Below are 18,027 nucleotides of genomic sequence, written 5' to 3' on the forward strand. Positions count from 1 at the left end.
TCTCCTAATTCCCTGTAATCATTTTCAAAGACCCTCCACCTCCCTCTAACTTTGTCATTGGTACCCATGCGTACCATGACTGCTGGATTTTCCCCAGCCCCACCCAATAATCTGTCTATCTGATCACATGAAGATCCCCAAATTAACTTAAGAGCTATCTTAAGGACCATAATCTTTCCACTTAACGAGACAATGTGGACGGCACCTGACCCACATGGAACAAAGCACTCGCCCTACCTCATACTACTTACACCCTTCCAAATCCACCTCAATTATGTCTTGAGGCCCCATCAATTTTTTTTTTAAAAGAGAAGAATAGAAAGAATTATGATTTTCCAGGCAATAGGAAGTTGCAACTTAACTTGCAGGATTTAAAATTTTTATAATTTTATAAGGACCTACAAATTTAGGCACAAACTTTCTAGATGTGATCTTTAAGTGCAGATATTTTGAAGACAACCACACAAAATCTCCCTCCCTAAAGATAGAAGCCTTCCTACCTCTGTGGTTAGCACCACTTTTGGCCTGGTCACTAGCTACCAAAAGATCCCTTTTGACCTCCCTCCAGACCTTAATTAATTGGGGACAAAATCTCTCTTCCTCTGACATGGAGGATTGTAATTCTGAAAAATTCCCAAACACTACAAACTACAGCAGCTAAAAAAAGCAAGGTCCCGGTAGTCTTAGAGGAATGGTTATTTAGAGCACACTTGGTATGGGACAGAAATTCCACCCGGTCTTCCTGATTAGAGGAGACAAAACATCCCTAATACTGCTCTATTTCCTGGTTCATCCTTTTCTGTTTGACTGTTAGTCTCGGGATGATACACTAAGAGAAAAAACAGATTGATACCCAATCTGGAGCAAAAACTAAGCCAAAAACTAGCCAGAAATTTAACTCCTCAAACGAAAATTATGTTTTTGGGAACACCATGAAATTTAACGATTTGAGAAATTAACAAAGTTGCTAAGATCCTAGCAGTTGACATGTTTTGAAGTGGGACCAAAAGAACAATTTTGCTAAAACGGTCTACCACCACCCACATGACAGTAATACCACCAGTTAAGCGAATCAGTGACAAAGTCCATAGACAAGTGGGTCCAGGTTTGTAATGGAACATCGTTAGGGAAGAGACAACTAGAGGCTTTAGCCCTGGCACAGACTTTCAGACTTTGCATTTTCAGACATACTCTTCAATATCCTTAAGAGCATTCTGCCACTAAAAAGACCCAGAAAGTGATCTTGAAGAGGCAGAAGAACCCACATGGCCAGCGAAAAAGGAATCATGTACTTCATTAAGAAGATCTATGACTAAAGAGGGCAGTACATAAAGCTTATTTATAGGTAAACCTTCCTGCGCACTGTCCTGAGCATCCTGAATGTGCTGCCTGAGATCTTCCCCACCCCTTCACTAAGAATCTTGACTTGAATTTCGTGTTGACATTCGTAGAGCCGGGAAGATAAGTAATGGCAAAATCAAACCGGGCAAAAAATACAAGGCCCACCAAGCCCGTCTGGTGTTTAAGCCCTTAACAACAATTGACATACTAATACGCGTCTGTGCCCTGGGACTTAAGAGCCAGACCCGTATTAGTACGTCATGGCGATCGCACGCGCACACAGGCTGTGCGGGCGCGATCGCCGCCGGGTGTCAGCTGATTGTCACAGCTGACACCCGGTACTATGTGCAGGGAGCGGTCACGCACCGCTCCCAGCACATTAACCCCCGCGATGCTGCGATCGAAGTCGATCGCAGCATTGCGGAGGCCAGGGGAGGTGATCGCAGATACTCACCTCCTCTTCCGGCTTCCAGCGCTGTCTGCCGTGGCTTCCAGGATGTTGCCATGACGACCCGATGTCGTCATGACAACATCCGGGTCACCAGACAGCAGGAAGATTTTTTGGACATGCGCAGTGAACCTCCAAACAATCTTCTCCCTGTCCAGCGCTGAAAGCCTGCATGGCACAGGGATGGTGCTGCATTCCTGTGCCATGCAGGCGATCAGAGAAAAAAAAGTCCCAGAGTGGGACAAAGTAATAAAGTATAAAAACTATCAGAAAGTGAGAAAAAAAATATAAAAAAATATTGCAAAAATATAAAAAAAATAATCCACCAAAAATAAAAATATAATGTACCCATCAATATATATTATTATTAAAAAAAAAAAAAAACAATAAAAGTACACATATTTGGTGTTGCCACATCCGGAACAACCTGACCTATAAAACTGTCCCTCTAGTTAACCCCTTCAGTGAACACGGTAAAAATAAAAATAAAAAATGAAGCAAAAAGCAATGCTTTATCACCATACTGCCAAACAAAAAATGGAATAACACGCAATCAAAAAGACAAATATAAATAAAAATGGTACCGCTGAAAACGTCATCTCGTCCCACAAAAAACAAGCCGCCATACAGCTCCATCAGCCGAAAAATAAAAAAGTTATAGCTCTCAGAATAAAGCTATGCTAAAAAATAATTTTTTCTATAAAATTGCTTTTATTATGTAAAAGTGCAAAACATAGAAAAACTATATAAATGTGGTACCGCTGTAAACGTACTGACCCGAAGAATAAACCTGCCTTATCAATTTTACCATACGCGGAACAGAATAAAAAAAAACAAAAAAAACAATTCCTGAATTGTTGTTTTTTGTTTATTCTGCCTTCCAGAAATCAGAATAGAAAGCGATCAAAAAATGTCACGTGCCTGAAAATGGCACCAATAACAACGTCAACTCATCCCGCAAAAAACAAGCCGTCACATGACTGTCTGCCAAAATCTGGAAAAATTATAGCTCTCAAAATATGGCTATGCAAAAACTAGATTTTACAAAAAATGCGTCTTTTAGTGTGTGACAGCTGTCAGTCATAAAAACCCCATATGATTCTGGTATTGCTGTAATCACACCGACCAGAAGAATAAAGTCGTCTAATCACTTATACCGCATGAGGAACGGCGTAAAAAATAAACTCTCAGGTTAGGGTTGTGCTAGGGTTGGCCTAGAGTTAGGGCTGGGTTTGGGGTTAGGGTTGTGATGGGGTTGGGATTTTTTTCAAAAGTAAGAAAAAAAGATGACGATATGGCGACTAGTGTTGAGCGCAAGTGCTCGCTACTTGAGTTTGAATCGGGTGCTCTGGTATGCATTGAGTATCGTGGGTATTTGAGTGACATGCACGAGTCTCCGCCCCATATGCTTCGCGGCCAAAAAAACTTTGCGGGGATTGCCTGCCATGCACGAGCGATCCCCGCATGTTTTTTTTTGGGTGTCTAATAACCATGAAACATGCGGAGCAGGGACTCGAGCATGTCAATCGAGCACACGCTGTACATGGTGCATACCTGAGTACCCAATGGAAACTCAAGTAGCGAGCACTTGCGCTCAAGACTAATGACAACTTATTCAATATGATGACCAAATGTTAGAAAATTCTGTGTCGTACCTCTGGGTTCAAAATGTTCACTATACACCTTAATAAAATCCTTGAGGGGTATAGTTTCCAAAATGGGGTCACTTGTGGGGGAGTTCCACTGTTTAGGCACATCAGGGGCTCTCCAAACGCGACATGGTGTCCGCTAACAATTTGAGCTGACAATTTGTTAGCGGATACCATGTTGCATTTGGAGAGTCCCTGTGTGCCCAAACATTGGAGCTCCCCCACAAGTGACCCCATTTTGGAAACTATACCCCCCAAGGCACCTATCTAGATGCATAGTGAGCACTTGGAACCCCCAGGTGCTTCACAAATTGATTAGTAAAAATGAAAAAGTGAAAAAAAAAACATTTTTCATTTTTATGAATCAATTTGTGAAGCACCTGAGGGTTCCAAGTGCTCACTATGCATCTAGATAGGTGCCTTGTGGGGTCTAGTTTTCAAAATGGGGTCACTTGTGGTGGAGCTCCAATGTTTGGGCACACAGGGGCTCTCCAAACGCAACATGGTGTCCGCTAACAATTTGAGCTGACAATTTGTTAGCGGATACCATGTTGCATTTGAAGAGTCCCTGTGTGCCCAAACATTGGAGCTCCCCCACAAGTGACCCCATTTTGGAAACTAGACCCCCCAAGTCACCTATTTAGATGCATAGTGAGCACGTGGAACCCCCAGGTGCTTCACAAATTGATTCATAAAAATGAAAAAGTGTTTTTTTTTTTTTCACTTTTTCATTTTTACAAATCAATTTGTGAAGCACCAGGGGGTTCCAAGTGCTCACTATGCATCTAGATAGGTGCATTGGGGGGTCTAGTTTCCAAAATGGGGTCACTTGTGGGGGAGCTCCAATGTTTGGGCATACAGGGGCTCTCCAAACGCAACATGGTGTCCGCTAACAATTTGAGCCGATTTTCCATTCAATTTGTTAGTGGACACCATGTCGCGTTTGGAGAGCCCCTGTGTGCCTAAACATTGGAGCTCCCCCACAAGTGACCACATTTTGGAAACTAGACCCCCCAAGGCACCTATCTAGATGCATAGTGAGCACTTGGAACCCCCAGGTGCTTCACAAATTAATCCGTAAAAATGAAAAAGTGGAAAAAAAAACACTTTTTTATTTTTACGGATTAATTTGTGAAGCACCTGGGGGCTCCAAGTGCTCACTGTGCATCTAGATAGGTGCCTTGTGGGGTCTAGTTTCCAAAATGGGGTCACTTGTGGGGGAGCTCCAATGTTTAGGCGCACAGGGGCTCTCCAAACGCGACATGGTGTCCGCTAACAAATTGAGCCGACAATTTGTTAGCGGATACCATGTTGCATTTGGAGAGTCCCTGTGTGCCCAAACATTGGAGCTCCCCCACAAGTGACCCCATTTTGGAAACTAGACCCCCCAAGTCACCTATCTAGATGCATAGTGAGCACTTGGAACCCCCAGGTGCTTCACAAATTGATTCATAAAAATGAAAAAGTGTTTTTTTTTTCACTTTTTCATTTTTACAAATCAATTTGTGAAGCACCTGGGGGTTCCAAGTGCGCACTATGCATCTAGATAGGTGCCTTGGGGGGTCTAGTTTCCAAAATGGGGTCACTTGTGGGGGAGCTCCAATGTTTGGGCACACAGGGTCTCTCCAAACGCAACATGGCGTCCGCTAATTATTCAAGCAAATTTTACAATCAAAAAGTCAAATGGCGCTCCTTCCGAGCCCTGCCGTGCGCCCAAACAGTGTTTTTTCCCCACATATGGGGTATCTGCGTGCCCAGGGGAAATTGCACAACAAATTTTGGGGTCTATTTTTTCTTGTTACCCCAGTGAAAATAAAAAAAATTGGGTCTAAAGTAACATTTTTGTGAAAAAAGTTAAATGTTCATTTTTTTCTTCCACATTCCAAAAATTCCTGTGAAGCACCTAAAGGGTTAATAAAGTTCTTGAATGTGGTTTTGAGCACCTTGAGGGGTGCAGTTTTTAGAATGGTGTCACTTTTTGGTATTTTCTGTCATAAAGACCTCTCAAAGTGACTTCAAATATGATGTGGTCCCTAAAAAAATGGTTTTGTAAATTTTGTTGGAAAAATGAGAAATCGCTGGTCAACTTTTAACCCTTATAGCTCCCTAACAAAAGAAAATTTTGGTTCCAAAATTGTGCTGATGTAAAATAGACATGTGGGAAATGTTATTTATTAACTCTTTTGTGTGACATATCTCTCTGATTTAAGGGCATAAAAATTCCAATTTTGAAAATTGCAAAATCTTCAAAATTTTTGCCAAATTTCTGTTTTTTTCACAAATAAACGCAAATGATATCGAAGAAATTTTACCACAATCATGAAGTACAATATGTCACGAAAAAACATTCTTAGAATCAGGGGGATCCGTTGAAGCGTTCCAGAGTAATTACCTCATAAAGTGACAGTGGTCAGAATTGTAAAAATTGGCCTGGTCATTAACGTGCAAACCACCCTTGGGGGTTAAGGGGTTAAGCACTTAGCATCGTCAACATACAACAGGTTCTTATGATCGGTCAAGACAGTCACCTTATCTGCTGGACCTCAAATTGACATTTCTCCAGTTTTGCAAATAAATGGTTGTCACGTAGAGCCTGAAGAAACTCTCTGACATGCTCGTGATGCTCCTCCAGAGTATGTGAATAAATCAATATGTCATACAGGTAAATCACCACAAGTCTACCCACTAGTGAGCAAAAAATATTATGATATTTTAAAAGACTGAAGGTGCATTGGTTAACCCAAATGGCATCACCAAATTTTCAAAATGGCACTGAGGCGTAATGAATGCGGTCTTCCATTCGTCACCCTGATGTATGTGTATAAGGTTATATGCCCCTCTCAAGTCAAGTTTGGAAAACCATTTAGCTCCAGATAATTGCTTAAACAGGTCCGGTATAAGGGGTAAATGATAGGAATTGTGAGCCGTGATTTTATTAATCTCTCTAAAATCCAAGTACGGATGCAACTCTCCATCCTTTTTTTAACAAGACAAACCCTCACGGCGAGGTGGATGGACGTATATGACACTTAGGGCAGAGACACACAAGGCCATATAACTTGTGCGAGGATCGCATCGCACTGAATGGACTGGCCCGCACCTCTCCTGACCTGAACATGACAGCGTGATGTATTTCTATGTAGCTGTCAAGCTCAGGTCAGGAGAGGTGTCGGCCAGTACGAGATTTATGATGTGATCCTCGCAGGAGAAGTACGGCCGTCTGTCTCTGCCCTCAGCCGGACTCTTCTGAATATAGTCTTTCAAGGCCTCCCTCCCTGGAAGGGGTTAAACATACAATATTTCGGCCTTTTAGCTCCTGGTATGAAGTGGATAGCACAATCATATGCCGCCATATAGTAGACGTCGGGTAACTGGTGATAATCACCTCATGTGTCGTCTATTTGTCTCCAAGCAGGAAAATCCCACGTTACATTCCGCACATAAAACTGTAGAAAAGGTGGCGCGGGGTAATTGTGCCCGTAGTGAGGGGCAAATAATGCCGGAAATGTCACTGACTGCGGAGACGTCTCCATGTAGCGTCTTCACTCCGGATATCACTGTACAGGAGCTGCACAGTTCACACTGAGCATCCACTGAGGCCCCTGATCATGTGACCCCTGACTCCTCCCTCCTGTGACCTCATCACAGGTCCTGTGCGCACAGAGCAGCCATATATGTTGTGGCGGCTCTGCAGGTGGAGGTATGTGGAGATCCCCCATTACCAGGCGCAGGGGGCATTAACCCCTTCAGCACGGAGACTCTTTTGGGGTCTCTGTGTGGTGTGAACAGTGAGGTAACAGCTGTGGACAGAATGCGGCTTCGCTGGTTCCCGTCCACATTAGATCCATTCAGACGACTGCAGGATGAAGGACCGAAGCCCAGAGAAGTCCTCACGCAACGCCATTATCCATCTCCTAGCTCCAGCACAGTAATGTAGATACTGGTGATGACATTCGGGGGATTTGCAGCAATATGTGGCAGATACTTGCTGGATCTTCTGCTTTCTGGACCGGTTCCACTTGTAAGTCTTATTAACCCTTTCACCCCAGAGACTGTTTCACCTTCCTTACAGGTCACTTTTTTCAATTCTGACCAGTGTGTGAAGAATTAAAGCAATGGCAAAGGGAAAAAATTAAAATGTTACTTTTTCCCACAAAAATGTTACTTTACCCCAAAATTTTGCATTTTCAAAAGGGTAACAGGAGAAAGTGCATAATACAATATGTTGTGCAATTTTTCCTGAGTAAGCCAATATCCCATTTGTGGTAGAGAAACTACTGTTTGGATGTACGGCAGGGCTCAGAAGGGAAGGAGTCCACTTGACTTTTTGTATGTAAAAATGGCTGGAATCGAGAACGTACCCCATGTGCCTATACAGTGGCAACCCCCCACAAGGGACACCATTTTTGAAGATAGACCCCTCAAGGAATTTATCTAGTTTTGTGGTGAGCACCTGGAACACACAGGTGCTTCACATAATGTTATAATAAGCCGAAGACGAACAACTCCCATACAACAAACTATAATAATTATGTTATTGAACATATATTAAAAATACAACAATTAAAAACAAAACCAGAATTAAAAAAGGGAAATCTGCTGCAAATGAACAAGTAACAGGTAAAAAAGTTTTACTTATAGTTTATGCCAGATGTGAAAATACATATATAGATCCATATGGAGAAATATCTAATAAACACTAACTATATGATTACTTCATACATATAAATATAAAGTGCATAGTGCATGTATGAGCACCACATATCTGTTAGTAGGGTCAGTTCATTTTTTAATGTCTCCCCCGAGTGGGACCATATGGAATCTTATGAAGACTCCAGAAATAAAGATATTTGGTCTCATTCAAAATCCATCACGGCTAGTTGCTAAGGTTATGCTACACAAATACAAAATTATTATTATTATTATTTATATAGCTCCATTGATTCCATGGTGCTGTACATAAGGAGGGGTTACATACAAAATACAGATATCACTTACAGTAAACAAACTAACAATGATAGACTGGTACAGGGGGAAGAGGACCCTGCCCTTGTGGGCTTACATTTTACTGGATGATGGGGAAGGAGACAGTAGGTTGGGGGATTGCAGTAGCTCCGGTGTTGTTGAGGTGGCAGCAAGCAAGGTCATGGCAGACTGTAAGCTTGTTTAAAGAGATGTATTTTCAGGTTCCATCTGAAGGATAAAAGTGTGGTGGATAATCGGACGTGTTGAGGCACAGAATTTCATAGGATGAGGGATATTCGGACGAAATCTTGGAGGCGATTAACCTCCACCTCTAGAGCCGCCACCACATATATGGTTGGTAGAGACTAAATCCAAGTCGACAAAATACAACTAGTGCTGTGATAGGGTAACAAGAGGTACACAATGTATTCAGGTATATTAATAACTCCTACAGAGCCATCTATAATTGTTTAGCACAGGCTTTTGCAGAGTCTTTGTACTACCAGTAACGTGGAAGCCCCATATATTTCCATTGACAGAAGACGCACCTGAGCGGGGACTTGCATTTTTTGTAGATTGAATTGAAGCATTTTTTGAAAACATTTTACATAACATTTTCGATCACATTTATCCTGCGCTCTACGCTGAGCACTTACATTGGGGTTTCCATCTACAGTGGGGGAAATAATTATTTGATCCCTTGCTGTTTTTGCAAGTTTGCCCACTGACAAAGACATGAACAGTCTATAATTTTAAGGGTAGGTTAATTTTAACATTAAGAAATGGAATATACAAAAAAATCAAGAAAATCACATTGTATAAATTAGATATTTTTTTGCATTTGGCAGTGAGAAATAAGTATTTGATCCCTCTGGCAAACAACACTTAATACTTGGTGAAAAACCCTTGTTGGCAAGCACAGCAGTCAGACTTTGTTTGTAGTTGATGATGAGGTTTGCGCACATGTCAGGAGGAATTTTGGTCCACTCCTCTTTGCAGGTCATCTCTAAATCATTAAGATTTTGAGGCTGTTGCTTGGCAACTCAGAGCTTCAACTCCCTCCATAAGTTTTCTATGGGACATGAACCTATCTATCTTCCTTTCAGTAAGGTGAAGTCATCTTGTCCCCTTTGCAGAAAAGCACCCTCAAACTATAATGTTTCCCCCACCATGCTTCACGGTTGGGACGATGTTCTTAGGGTTTTACTCATTCTTCTTCTTCCTCCAAACATGGCGAGTTGAGTTAATGCCAAAGAACTCAATTTTTGTCTCATCTGACCATAGCACCTTATCCCAATAACTCACAGAATCATCCAGGTGTTCATTGACAAAATTCAGACAAGCCTGCACATGTGCCTTGCTGAGCAGGGGGACCTTGAGGGCACTGCAGGATTTTAAACCTTTAAGGTGTAATCTGTTACAAATGGTTTTCTTGGTGACTGTAGTCCCAGGTGCCTTGAGATCATTAACAAGTTCCAGCTCATGTAGTGTATAGCCTGATCTCTCACCTTCCTCATGATCAAGGATACCCCACGAGGTGAGATTTTGCATGGTGCCCCAGATCGATGTCGATTGACAGTCATTTTGTATTTCTTACATTGTCTTACTATTGCACCAACAGTTGTCTCGTTCTCACCCAGCGTCTTACTTATGGTTTTGTAGCCCATTCCAGCTTTGTGCAGGTCTATAATCTTGTCCCTGACATCCTCAGAAAGCTCTTTGGTCTTGCCCATTTTGTAGAGGTTAGAGTCTGACTGATTAATTAAGTCTGTGGATAGTAGTCTTTTTCAGGTGACTATATAAGACAGCTGTCTTTAATGCAGGTAATGAGTTGATTAGGAGCGTCTAACTGGTCTGTAGGAATCAGAACTCATAATGGTTTGTAGGAGATCAAATACTTATTTCTCACTGCAAAATGCAAATAAATTTAGCTAATTTATACAATGTGATTTTCTTGGATTTTTTATGGATATTCTATCTCTCAATGTTAAAATTAACCTACCCTTAAAATTATAGACTGTTCATGTCTTTGTCAGTGGGCAAGCTTACAAAAACAGCAAGGGATCAAATAATTATTTCCCCCCACTGTAAATCTCTGAGTGACATGATTCAGATAAAACCCATTCACTATAATGAGGCAGCAGAGTTACTGTGGACTCCATCTCGTCTGTGTTTAGCGTTGTCTTTTTTTCAGAAGTACACAAAACTTTGGTCTATTGCGCTTTTATGCACGCTTAAAAATATGGACACTGCCAAATCATAGGACAGACTTGAGTCCACAGTGTCTTAATCTGCCCTATTATAGGGAATCTTCCACCGGGGGTTCCATCTGAATCACATATTTCAGAGATCTACACGGAAACCCTGATGTAAGCGCTCAGCGTAGAGTGCAGGATAAATGTGCGCCAAGCCTTATTGCGATCTTTGGGAGGAAGAATGAACAAATCAACAGCAGGTGAAGAATAGTTTTTATTTATTTTTTATGCCATTCCTCATGTGGTATAAATGATTAGACGACTTTATTCTATGGGTCGGTGCGATTACAGCGATACCAGATTTATATTGTTTTTTATGTTTGGCTGCTGTCACACACTAAAAGATCCTTTTTTTTTTTAGAGCTATAATTTTTCATTATCTCTGCCTACAGAGTCATTTAAGGGCTTGCTTTTTGCAGGACGAGTTGATGTTTTTATTGGTACCATTTTCGGGCACATAACATTTTTTGATCGCTTTCTATTCCGATTTTTGGGAGGCAGAATGAACAAAAACAAGCAATTGTTTGGATTTTTTTATCTTGTTCCGCGTGTGCTAAAAGGCAGCTTTATTCTTCTGTTCAGTATGATTACAGCGATACTACAATTATATCATTTTTATGTTTTGGCGCTTTTACACAATAATAACAATTTTATAGAAAATTAATCATTTTTGCATTGCTATATTTTGACAACTATATTTTTTTTCTTCTCTGCTGACGGAGCTGTATTACAGCTTGCTTTTTGCGTGACAAGATGATGTTTTTTGTGATACAATTTTAATTTAAATTTAACTTTTTGATGGTGTTTTATTTCACTTTTTTGGCGGCTTCATGAAAAACCATAGTTTTTTGCCACCTTTTTTATTTTTTACACTGTTCACTGAAGGGGTTAACTAGTGTGACAGTTTTATAGATCAGATCGTTCTGGATGCGGTATTTGAGTACCAGGGGGTGACAGTACGAGAGACATAAACAGTCCGTGATGAAAGCACTGGAATTCTGCCTGATCAAAAATTTATTTTTATTCAATAAGGAGTACTTCCACCAGCTCAGTGGCACCGCGATAGGCAGTCCGTGTGCACCATCGTATGCCAACCTGCTCCTGGGCTAGTGGGAGGAAACTATTGTTTTTGGTGACACTTCGCAGTGCCCTGAGGAGAGTATTATCATGTGGCTCCGCTACATTGATGATATCTTTGTCATCTGGAAGGGCACTGAGGAGACGTTCAAGGATTTTGTCAAGAAACTCAATGTCAACAATATTGGGTTACATTTTATGTATGAGTTGAATTCATCTAGCCTGGCCTTTTTGGACATTAAAATTGAGATCAATTCCAAGGGTGAAATTATCACTAAGACCCTTAGGAAAGAAGCGGCCACAAATTCCCTCCTGAAGTGGGAGAGCAACCATCCGGCGCCCCTCAGGAGGGAAATCCCCAAGAGACAATATTTAAGAATGCACCAGAATTGCTCTACCTTGCGGTCCTTCAAGAAGCAGGCAGATGACCTCAAGATAAGGTTTAAAGACAGAGGTTACCCCGAAATAGCCTTGAGGGAGGCATACAACGAGGCCTTAAAAAACCCGATCAAAGTGAAACTACACGATTCGTCATGAGATATTGCAATAGAGAGGAGGAGATTAGATCAATCCTCCAAAGGAGCATTAAAGATGGACACAGACATGGATAATGAGATCACACCTTACCCACAAATCACATACCGAAAAGGTAAATCTTTGAGGGATAGACTAGTGCGTAGCCAGTATCAGCTGAGAACCACCCCAACTTGGTTGGACAGAGGAATCAAAGGGTGTTTCACATGTGGGGTAAGATGTAAGATGTGTGAATCGATCCAGTCAGGCAGAGTTCAGAAGCAATGTTACTGGTATCAGGTACTCCATTCGGCACTTCATAAATTGTCGCACTAAGGGCATCATCTATAACGGCACATGTGAGTGTGTGGTGGCGTATGTTGAAAAACAAGAAGAGAATTTCGTAGGAAGGTGGGGAAACATATACGAGATATATGGAATAAAAGAGACACACTGGTCGCTAATCACATCAACCTACTGCATCACGGGGATGTAAGGAAGATCCTATTTATGGGGGTCGAGAAAATTACATCTCCGGTGAAAGGAGGTAACTGGGATAGGTCGATTTTACAGAGGTAGACCCGTTGGATTTTCAACCTCAGAACGGTACACCCGAATGGCCTGAATAAGCAAATGTCCTTAACTCCTTTCTTTGAAATAGAGGTGTCATAGGGACATATAGTTAGGGACCGCCGCCGATGAGTGGGGGCGCCATTGCGCAGGACAGGGTGCCAACCTCCACGTTAGGTAGGTGTGCTGATAGAGAGGGAAACGCTAGGGCATTTATAGATCTTTTCCACCTATTCTTTGGCTGTTTGGTTTGGTAGGGCAGTTCTGTATTGACTAGACACACTTGCCCACACTGTAACAAAACCCTCACTGGCGACAACAGTCGCTGATGGATAGCACTCTCTTTGATGTCTCCAACATCGTTGACAGCCATCATTTCTGCTCAGCATGAATCGATTTTAACCAATGAACAGCACTGAAGTCCACTGTTCCCTCGTCCAGCGTAGATGCTACCTGGTCCATGCAAGTCGATGACGCCTGTGCCTGGTGGTGTGGTCAGGTACCCTAGCAGACCACACTGATGTAAACTGTTTCGAATGGTCTGACATGACACTTGGGTGCCTCCAGTTGTGTGGCGTTCATCATCCAGTTCCGAAAGGCATTGTTCACAATGAAGCAGTCATCAGTGTGGAGTGTGGCCAAAGAATGTCCACTTCTCTGCCTTTCTGTGACTTTTCCACTCTCTCTGTATCTCTATTGCAACCTGCTGATGATGACACTCTGTGACACTCAAAGCTCAGTGACCACTTTCATCTAAAAACATCCTGCTTCAATTCTAACGCCTAAATTTTTTGGGCGATTCATGGATCAAACACTTGTTGTGAATTTTGCCATTAAGCTCCTTGTTAGAGAACAGCAAGTTGTGCAACAAGTTCTGTAGGGTTTCTACTCACTCAGCTGCGGTTGAGGAAGGCACCAGTTTCATTAAAATGTCCAGGCTAGTTTATTAGAACTTCATAAACCACTCAGCATAAGCTAACAAAAAGACGCCCTTTTCCGACACAGTGAAAAACAGAAAGTAAATAGTTCAGACAGTGCTGTGGGTTCGCCTACTCGGGTCAGTGTCCTTTAGCAAACAGCCTGGAGGTCTCCACAGTTCCAGTTACAGACACTGAATGAGACACTTGGTCTTCATTTTATCTGCCATACCACACCCCCAGCTGGGACTATGTGAGCCCCACTCTTTGACTGCTCGTAAACTCGGCCCTGATATGCCCTATTAACCCTCAGCACTATCTGTCCTTGAGTCTGCTTTCCAAGGCTTACATCACCAAAGCTACCAACCTCGATGATATATATCTCCCCTCAAGCACCTGTGTTACATGCACGCCGCCTAAGCTCAGATAGGGGCGAGACCGATTAAATGAATTCGTTGGAATTCTGGGGGAACAGTTATTCCGGGCGACCATAGGCTGCAGCTTCTCTGAGGCACAGGACAGATTAAATTGCTGACCAGACACATTTGAAAGAGTCCTCATAAACGGTAGAACAGTAACATTTAATGAGGCATGGCCAATGCAATGTACATGTCTCTTTGAGCAACAGGCTCCAGTAATAACAGTACAATCTTCTTTGCAGCACAGCAGTACACAGTCTATTATCCTGTAGCACAGTACAGCACAGTTTAAATGCATACACAACCACAGGCTTTTCCTTCACAAGGACTCAATTGTACACAGCATTCTTTATCCTGCATGGAGAGGGGGGGGGGTTTGATGAGGGAGACGATCCCTATGACAGGATTCCTTCCAGTCCTTATCTTCCTGGTCGACAATACTCCACACTGTTAGCTCAGGGAGTCTATCTGACCTGTGTTTAGCTTCCCTCCTGACCTGAATTCTGTTTTCTTGCCTTCTGTGAGATACAGATCATAAGCCACCTTTCTCTTTGGCTCTGGACAGACAGTAAACAACTTCCCCACAATCCCCCTGGAGCTTTCTAAAACACTCCCCTTCTCCTGTGACTGTGTTAACCCCTCTAGTTGCTGGATGCTTCTGGAGCACAACACTTCCTGTCTCCTGTGATTCTGTTACTTCTAATAGTTGCTGAATGCTTTTAAAGCAACAGCACTACTTCTGCACGTCACACCTGTCCGGCGGCCATCTTACAGTACTGAAACATTGAACAGTTGGACATGTGTATCAAAACATTAAGAGATGGTCACATTAAAGAGGTTATCCACTGCAATGTGTAGTTGTCAGATGGATTTAAACCTAGGAAATAAGGCTTTCTTCAAATACCTTGTGTTTCCAAATGTGCCTGTGAGCGGCGCTATCGTTGTCCTCTTAGCACCATCATGTGACCCCCGGCTGCAGTTGCCTCTGATGTCTGGTGACTTCACGTCAAGTTCCGGAATTGATTGACTGGGCTGTGGGCAGCGTTTCACCACATGTCACAGCCCAGCATCGTGTGCGCTCTCTCTTCACTGCTTTCATTAACAGAGTGCCGCAAGCCCACGAGATGCTGGGCTATGAAGTGATGAAACTTCGCCCACAGCCCAGTCAATCATTGAGACTGGGACATCGGTGATGTCGGGTCAACTTCCAGTTCTGGGAGTTTCCATTTTTGCCCAATCTCTTTCTTATGGTGGAGTCATGAACATTGACCTTAACTGAGGCAAGTGAGGTCTGTAGTTTTTTGGATGTTGTTGTGGGGTCTTTTGTGAGCTCTTGGATGAGTCGTCGCTGCACTCTTGGGGTAATTTTGATCGGCAGGCCACTACTGGGAACATTCACCACTGTTCCATGTTTTTTGCTATTTGTGAATAATGGCTCTCACTGTGGTTCGCTGGCGTGTCAAAGCTTTAGAAATGGCTTTATAACCTTTTCCAGACTGACAGATCCCAATTACTTTGTTTCTCATTTGTTCCTGAATTTCTTTGGATCGCAGCATGATGGCTAGCTTTTGAGGATCTTTTAGTCTACTTTACTTTTTTAGGCAGGTTCTATTTAAGTGATTCCTTGATTGAGAACAAGTGTGGCAGTAATCAGGCCTCTATATGGCTAGCGAAATTGAACTCCGCTTCCCAAAGATGTGATAAACCACAGTTAATTTATGTTTTAATGGGGAGTTGGGGGGGCAATCACTTTTTCACACAGGGCTCTGTAGGTTTGGATTTCTTTTTCCCTTAATAATAAAGACCTTCATTTAAAAACTGCATTTTGTGTTTACTTGTGTTATCTTTGTCTAATATTTAAATTTCTTTTGTGATCTGAAACATTTAAGTGTGAAAGAATAAGAAATCAGGAAAGGGGCGAACACTTTTTCACACCACTGTTGGTTTTATTAGTAGATGTAAAGGAATCTAAATACTGTACAATAATCTCTTCATGTGTTCCCCTTATTATTCCCAGTAACTGTATTACACAGGATTTTTATGATGTTAAATCGGCTCATCATCTTCTCATTCTGGTCTCTACAATATCGGATCCTCTTAGTGAATATCTTCTATATAAGAGAATTTTCCTGAATTACGCATCAAAGATGGATATGGACAGAGACAAGATGGCTGAGAAAATATTACACCTCACCCTAGAGATCCTCTTCCGGCTTACTGGAGAGGTGAGAGATTCTGATGACGTCACATTACATCATTCTTATCTATGGGAATAACAGATGGACAGAACTGGAGAGGTGAGGACTCTGGAAATGTCTGTAGTGAGATTTATTAATGTGTCTCTCTATAACCAGAATTACACAGTAGTGAAGAAGACCTCCAGAGAGCGCTGTCAGGACCCTGTGTCTGAGGGATGGGGAAGATCCCTGAGCCCAATCACAGAGCCTCCACCTCACCCCCTGATACATGAGGACATCAATGACCAGAAGATCCTAGAACTCACCTACAAGATGATTGAGCTGCTGACTGGAGAGGTGACACTGCTGGGAATGCTGGGACATTATACAGTAACGCTATGAAGGGATCGGGGGGATGACGGTATCATTGTATGTGTCAGGTTCCTATAAGGTGTCAGGATGTCGCTGTTTATTTCTCCATGGAGGAGTGGGAGTATTTAGAAGGACACAAAGATCTGTACAAGGACGTCATGATGGAGGTTCCCCAGCCCCTCACATCACCAGGTAATAGACAGGACTGAATACACACGGCCTATAATTATCTGTATGTAAAGAATGAATTCAGTCCCTGTATGTGTTTCCTCCAGATCTATCCAGTAAGAGGACAACACCAGAGAGATGTCCCCATCCTCTTCTTCCACAGGACTGTAAACAAGAAGATCCCAATTTTCCTCAGGATCATCAGGTAGATGGAGAGAAGGTGTCATGTGATCTCCCCTATGATGTGTAGACGGTTGTGAAGGTCTTGTGCTCAGTCTTGTTTTATCCACCAGTATTATATGTTTTATACTTGTGTAATGAGAACGGTGGAGATGGCAGGATTAGAGCTGATCATAGATGTGACTTCTCCATCTGTCTGTGACTTTTATAATATTTGTTTCAGGGTGAAGATCTGACCCATATTAATACTACAGAGACATATGTGAGGGGTGATGAGCGGTGTAAAGAGGAGATTCCTACATATGACTACCCAGGTGAGTAGTAACCACTAAATGCAGAGAAGTCACAGATTCTTCTCCGTCACCGTCTGTGGCTGCTTTATCAGTGGTGTAGTCCGGCCGTATCACAATCGTGTGATCACCATTTTGCCTCTAGACCACAACATTCTCTTCCACCCAAAACTGTTTGAATGGCTTTGAACATTGAAAGACCTTTTCCATAGAACTTACAACCTGGAGGATCCACCTACCCCCTGGGATTAGGAGATGCTGACCGTTACCTGCCCAGATCTGTAAACTACAAAGTAAAATGACAGCGTATGTAGAATGTGCTGACAAGTGAGAAAATCACTTGAAGAAAAATATTATGATGGGCCTGTAAGAGAAAGCGGAGGGTAATGATGCTGTTGGCTTCCTAGATCCCTGATATCTTATTGGATGAATCTACCTTCTCTCCCTTCTGTGCTGCTGAATGTGCTCATATGGTCCCTACAAGACCAGGTCCAGTCTCCCTGACCTAACTTAACTTTTATGATTGAAAATATTAAATGTGCAGTGAGGGCCAAGTGTGAATTTCTGTACAATAATAGGTGATTTACCCTTAATCCTGACTTTTCAATTTCTTTTAAAACCGACTAACTTCAAACCAGATTGTGATAAACTATACAGAAAACATTACACCTGTGCCATGATATATC

The 18,027-nt window shown here is 42.3% G+C and overlaps 1 protein-coding gene across 1 annotated transcript; it reads left to right on the plus strand.

The window, feature by feature from the left end:
- Positions 1-8,004: 8,004 nt before the first annotated feature.
- LOC141219405 (gastrula zinc finger protein XlCGF66.1-like) lies at positions 8,005-17,121 on the plus strand. Its single transcript, XM_073666124.1, has 5 exons — positions 8,005-8,819; positions 16,172-16,379; positions 16,509-16,688; positions 16,772-16,895; positions 16,979-17,121. The coding sequence occupies exons 2-5, from the start codon at positions 16,302-16,304 to the stop codon at positions 17,119-17,121; spliced, it is 525 nt and encodes a 174-aa protein (XP_073522225.1). The 5' UTR covers positions 8,005-8,819; positions 16,172-16,301.
- The last annotated feature ends 906 nt before the right edge of the window (positions 17,122-18,027 follow it).

The sequence above is a fragment of the Phyllobates terribilis genome, unplaced genomic scaffold (genome assembly GCF_046119375.1).
Source record: "Phyllobates terribilis strain yellow unplaced genomic scaffold, ASM4611937v1 Scaffold_268__1_contigs__length_2594270, whole genome shotgun sequence".
NCBI lineage: Eukaryota > Metazoa > Chordata > Amphibia > Anura > Dendrobatidae > Phyllobates > Phyllobates terribilis.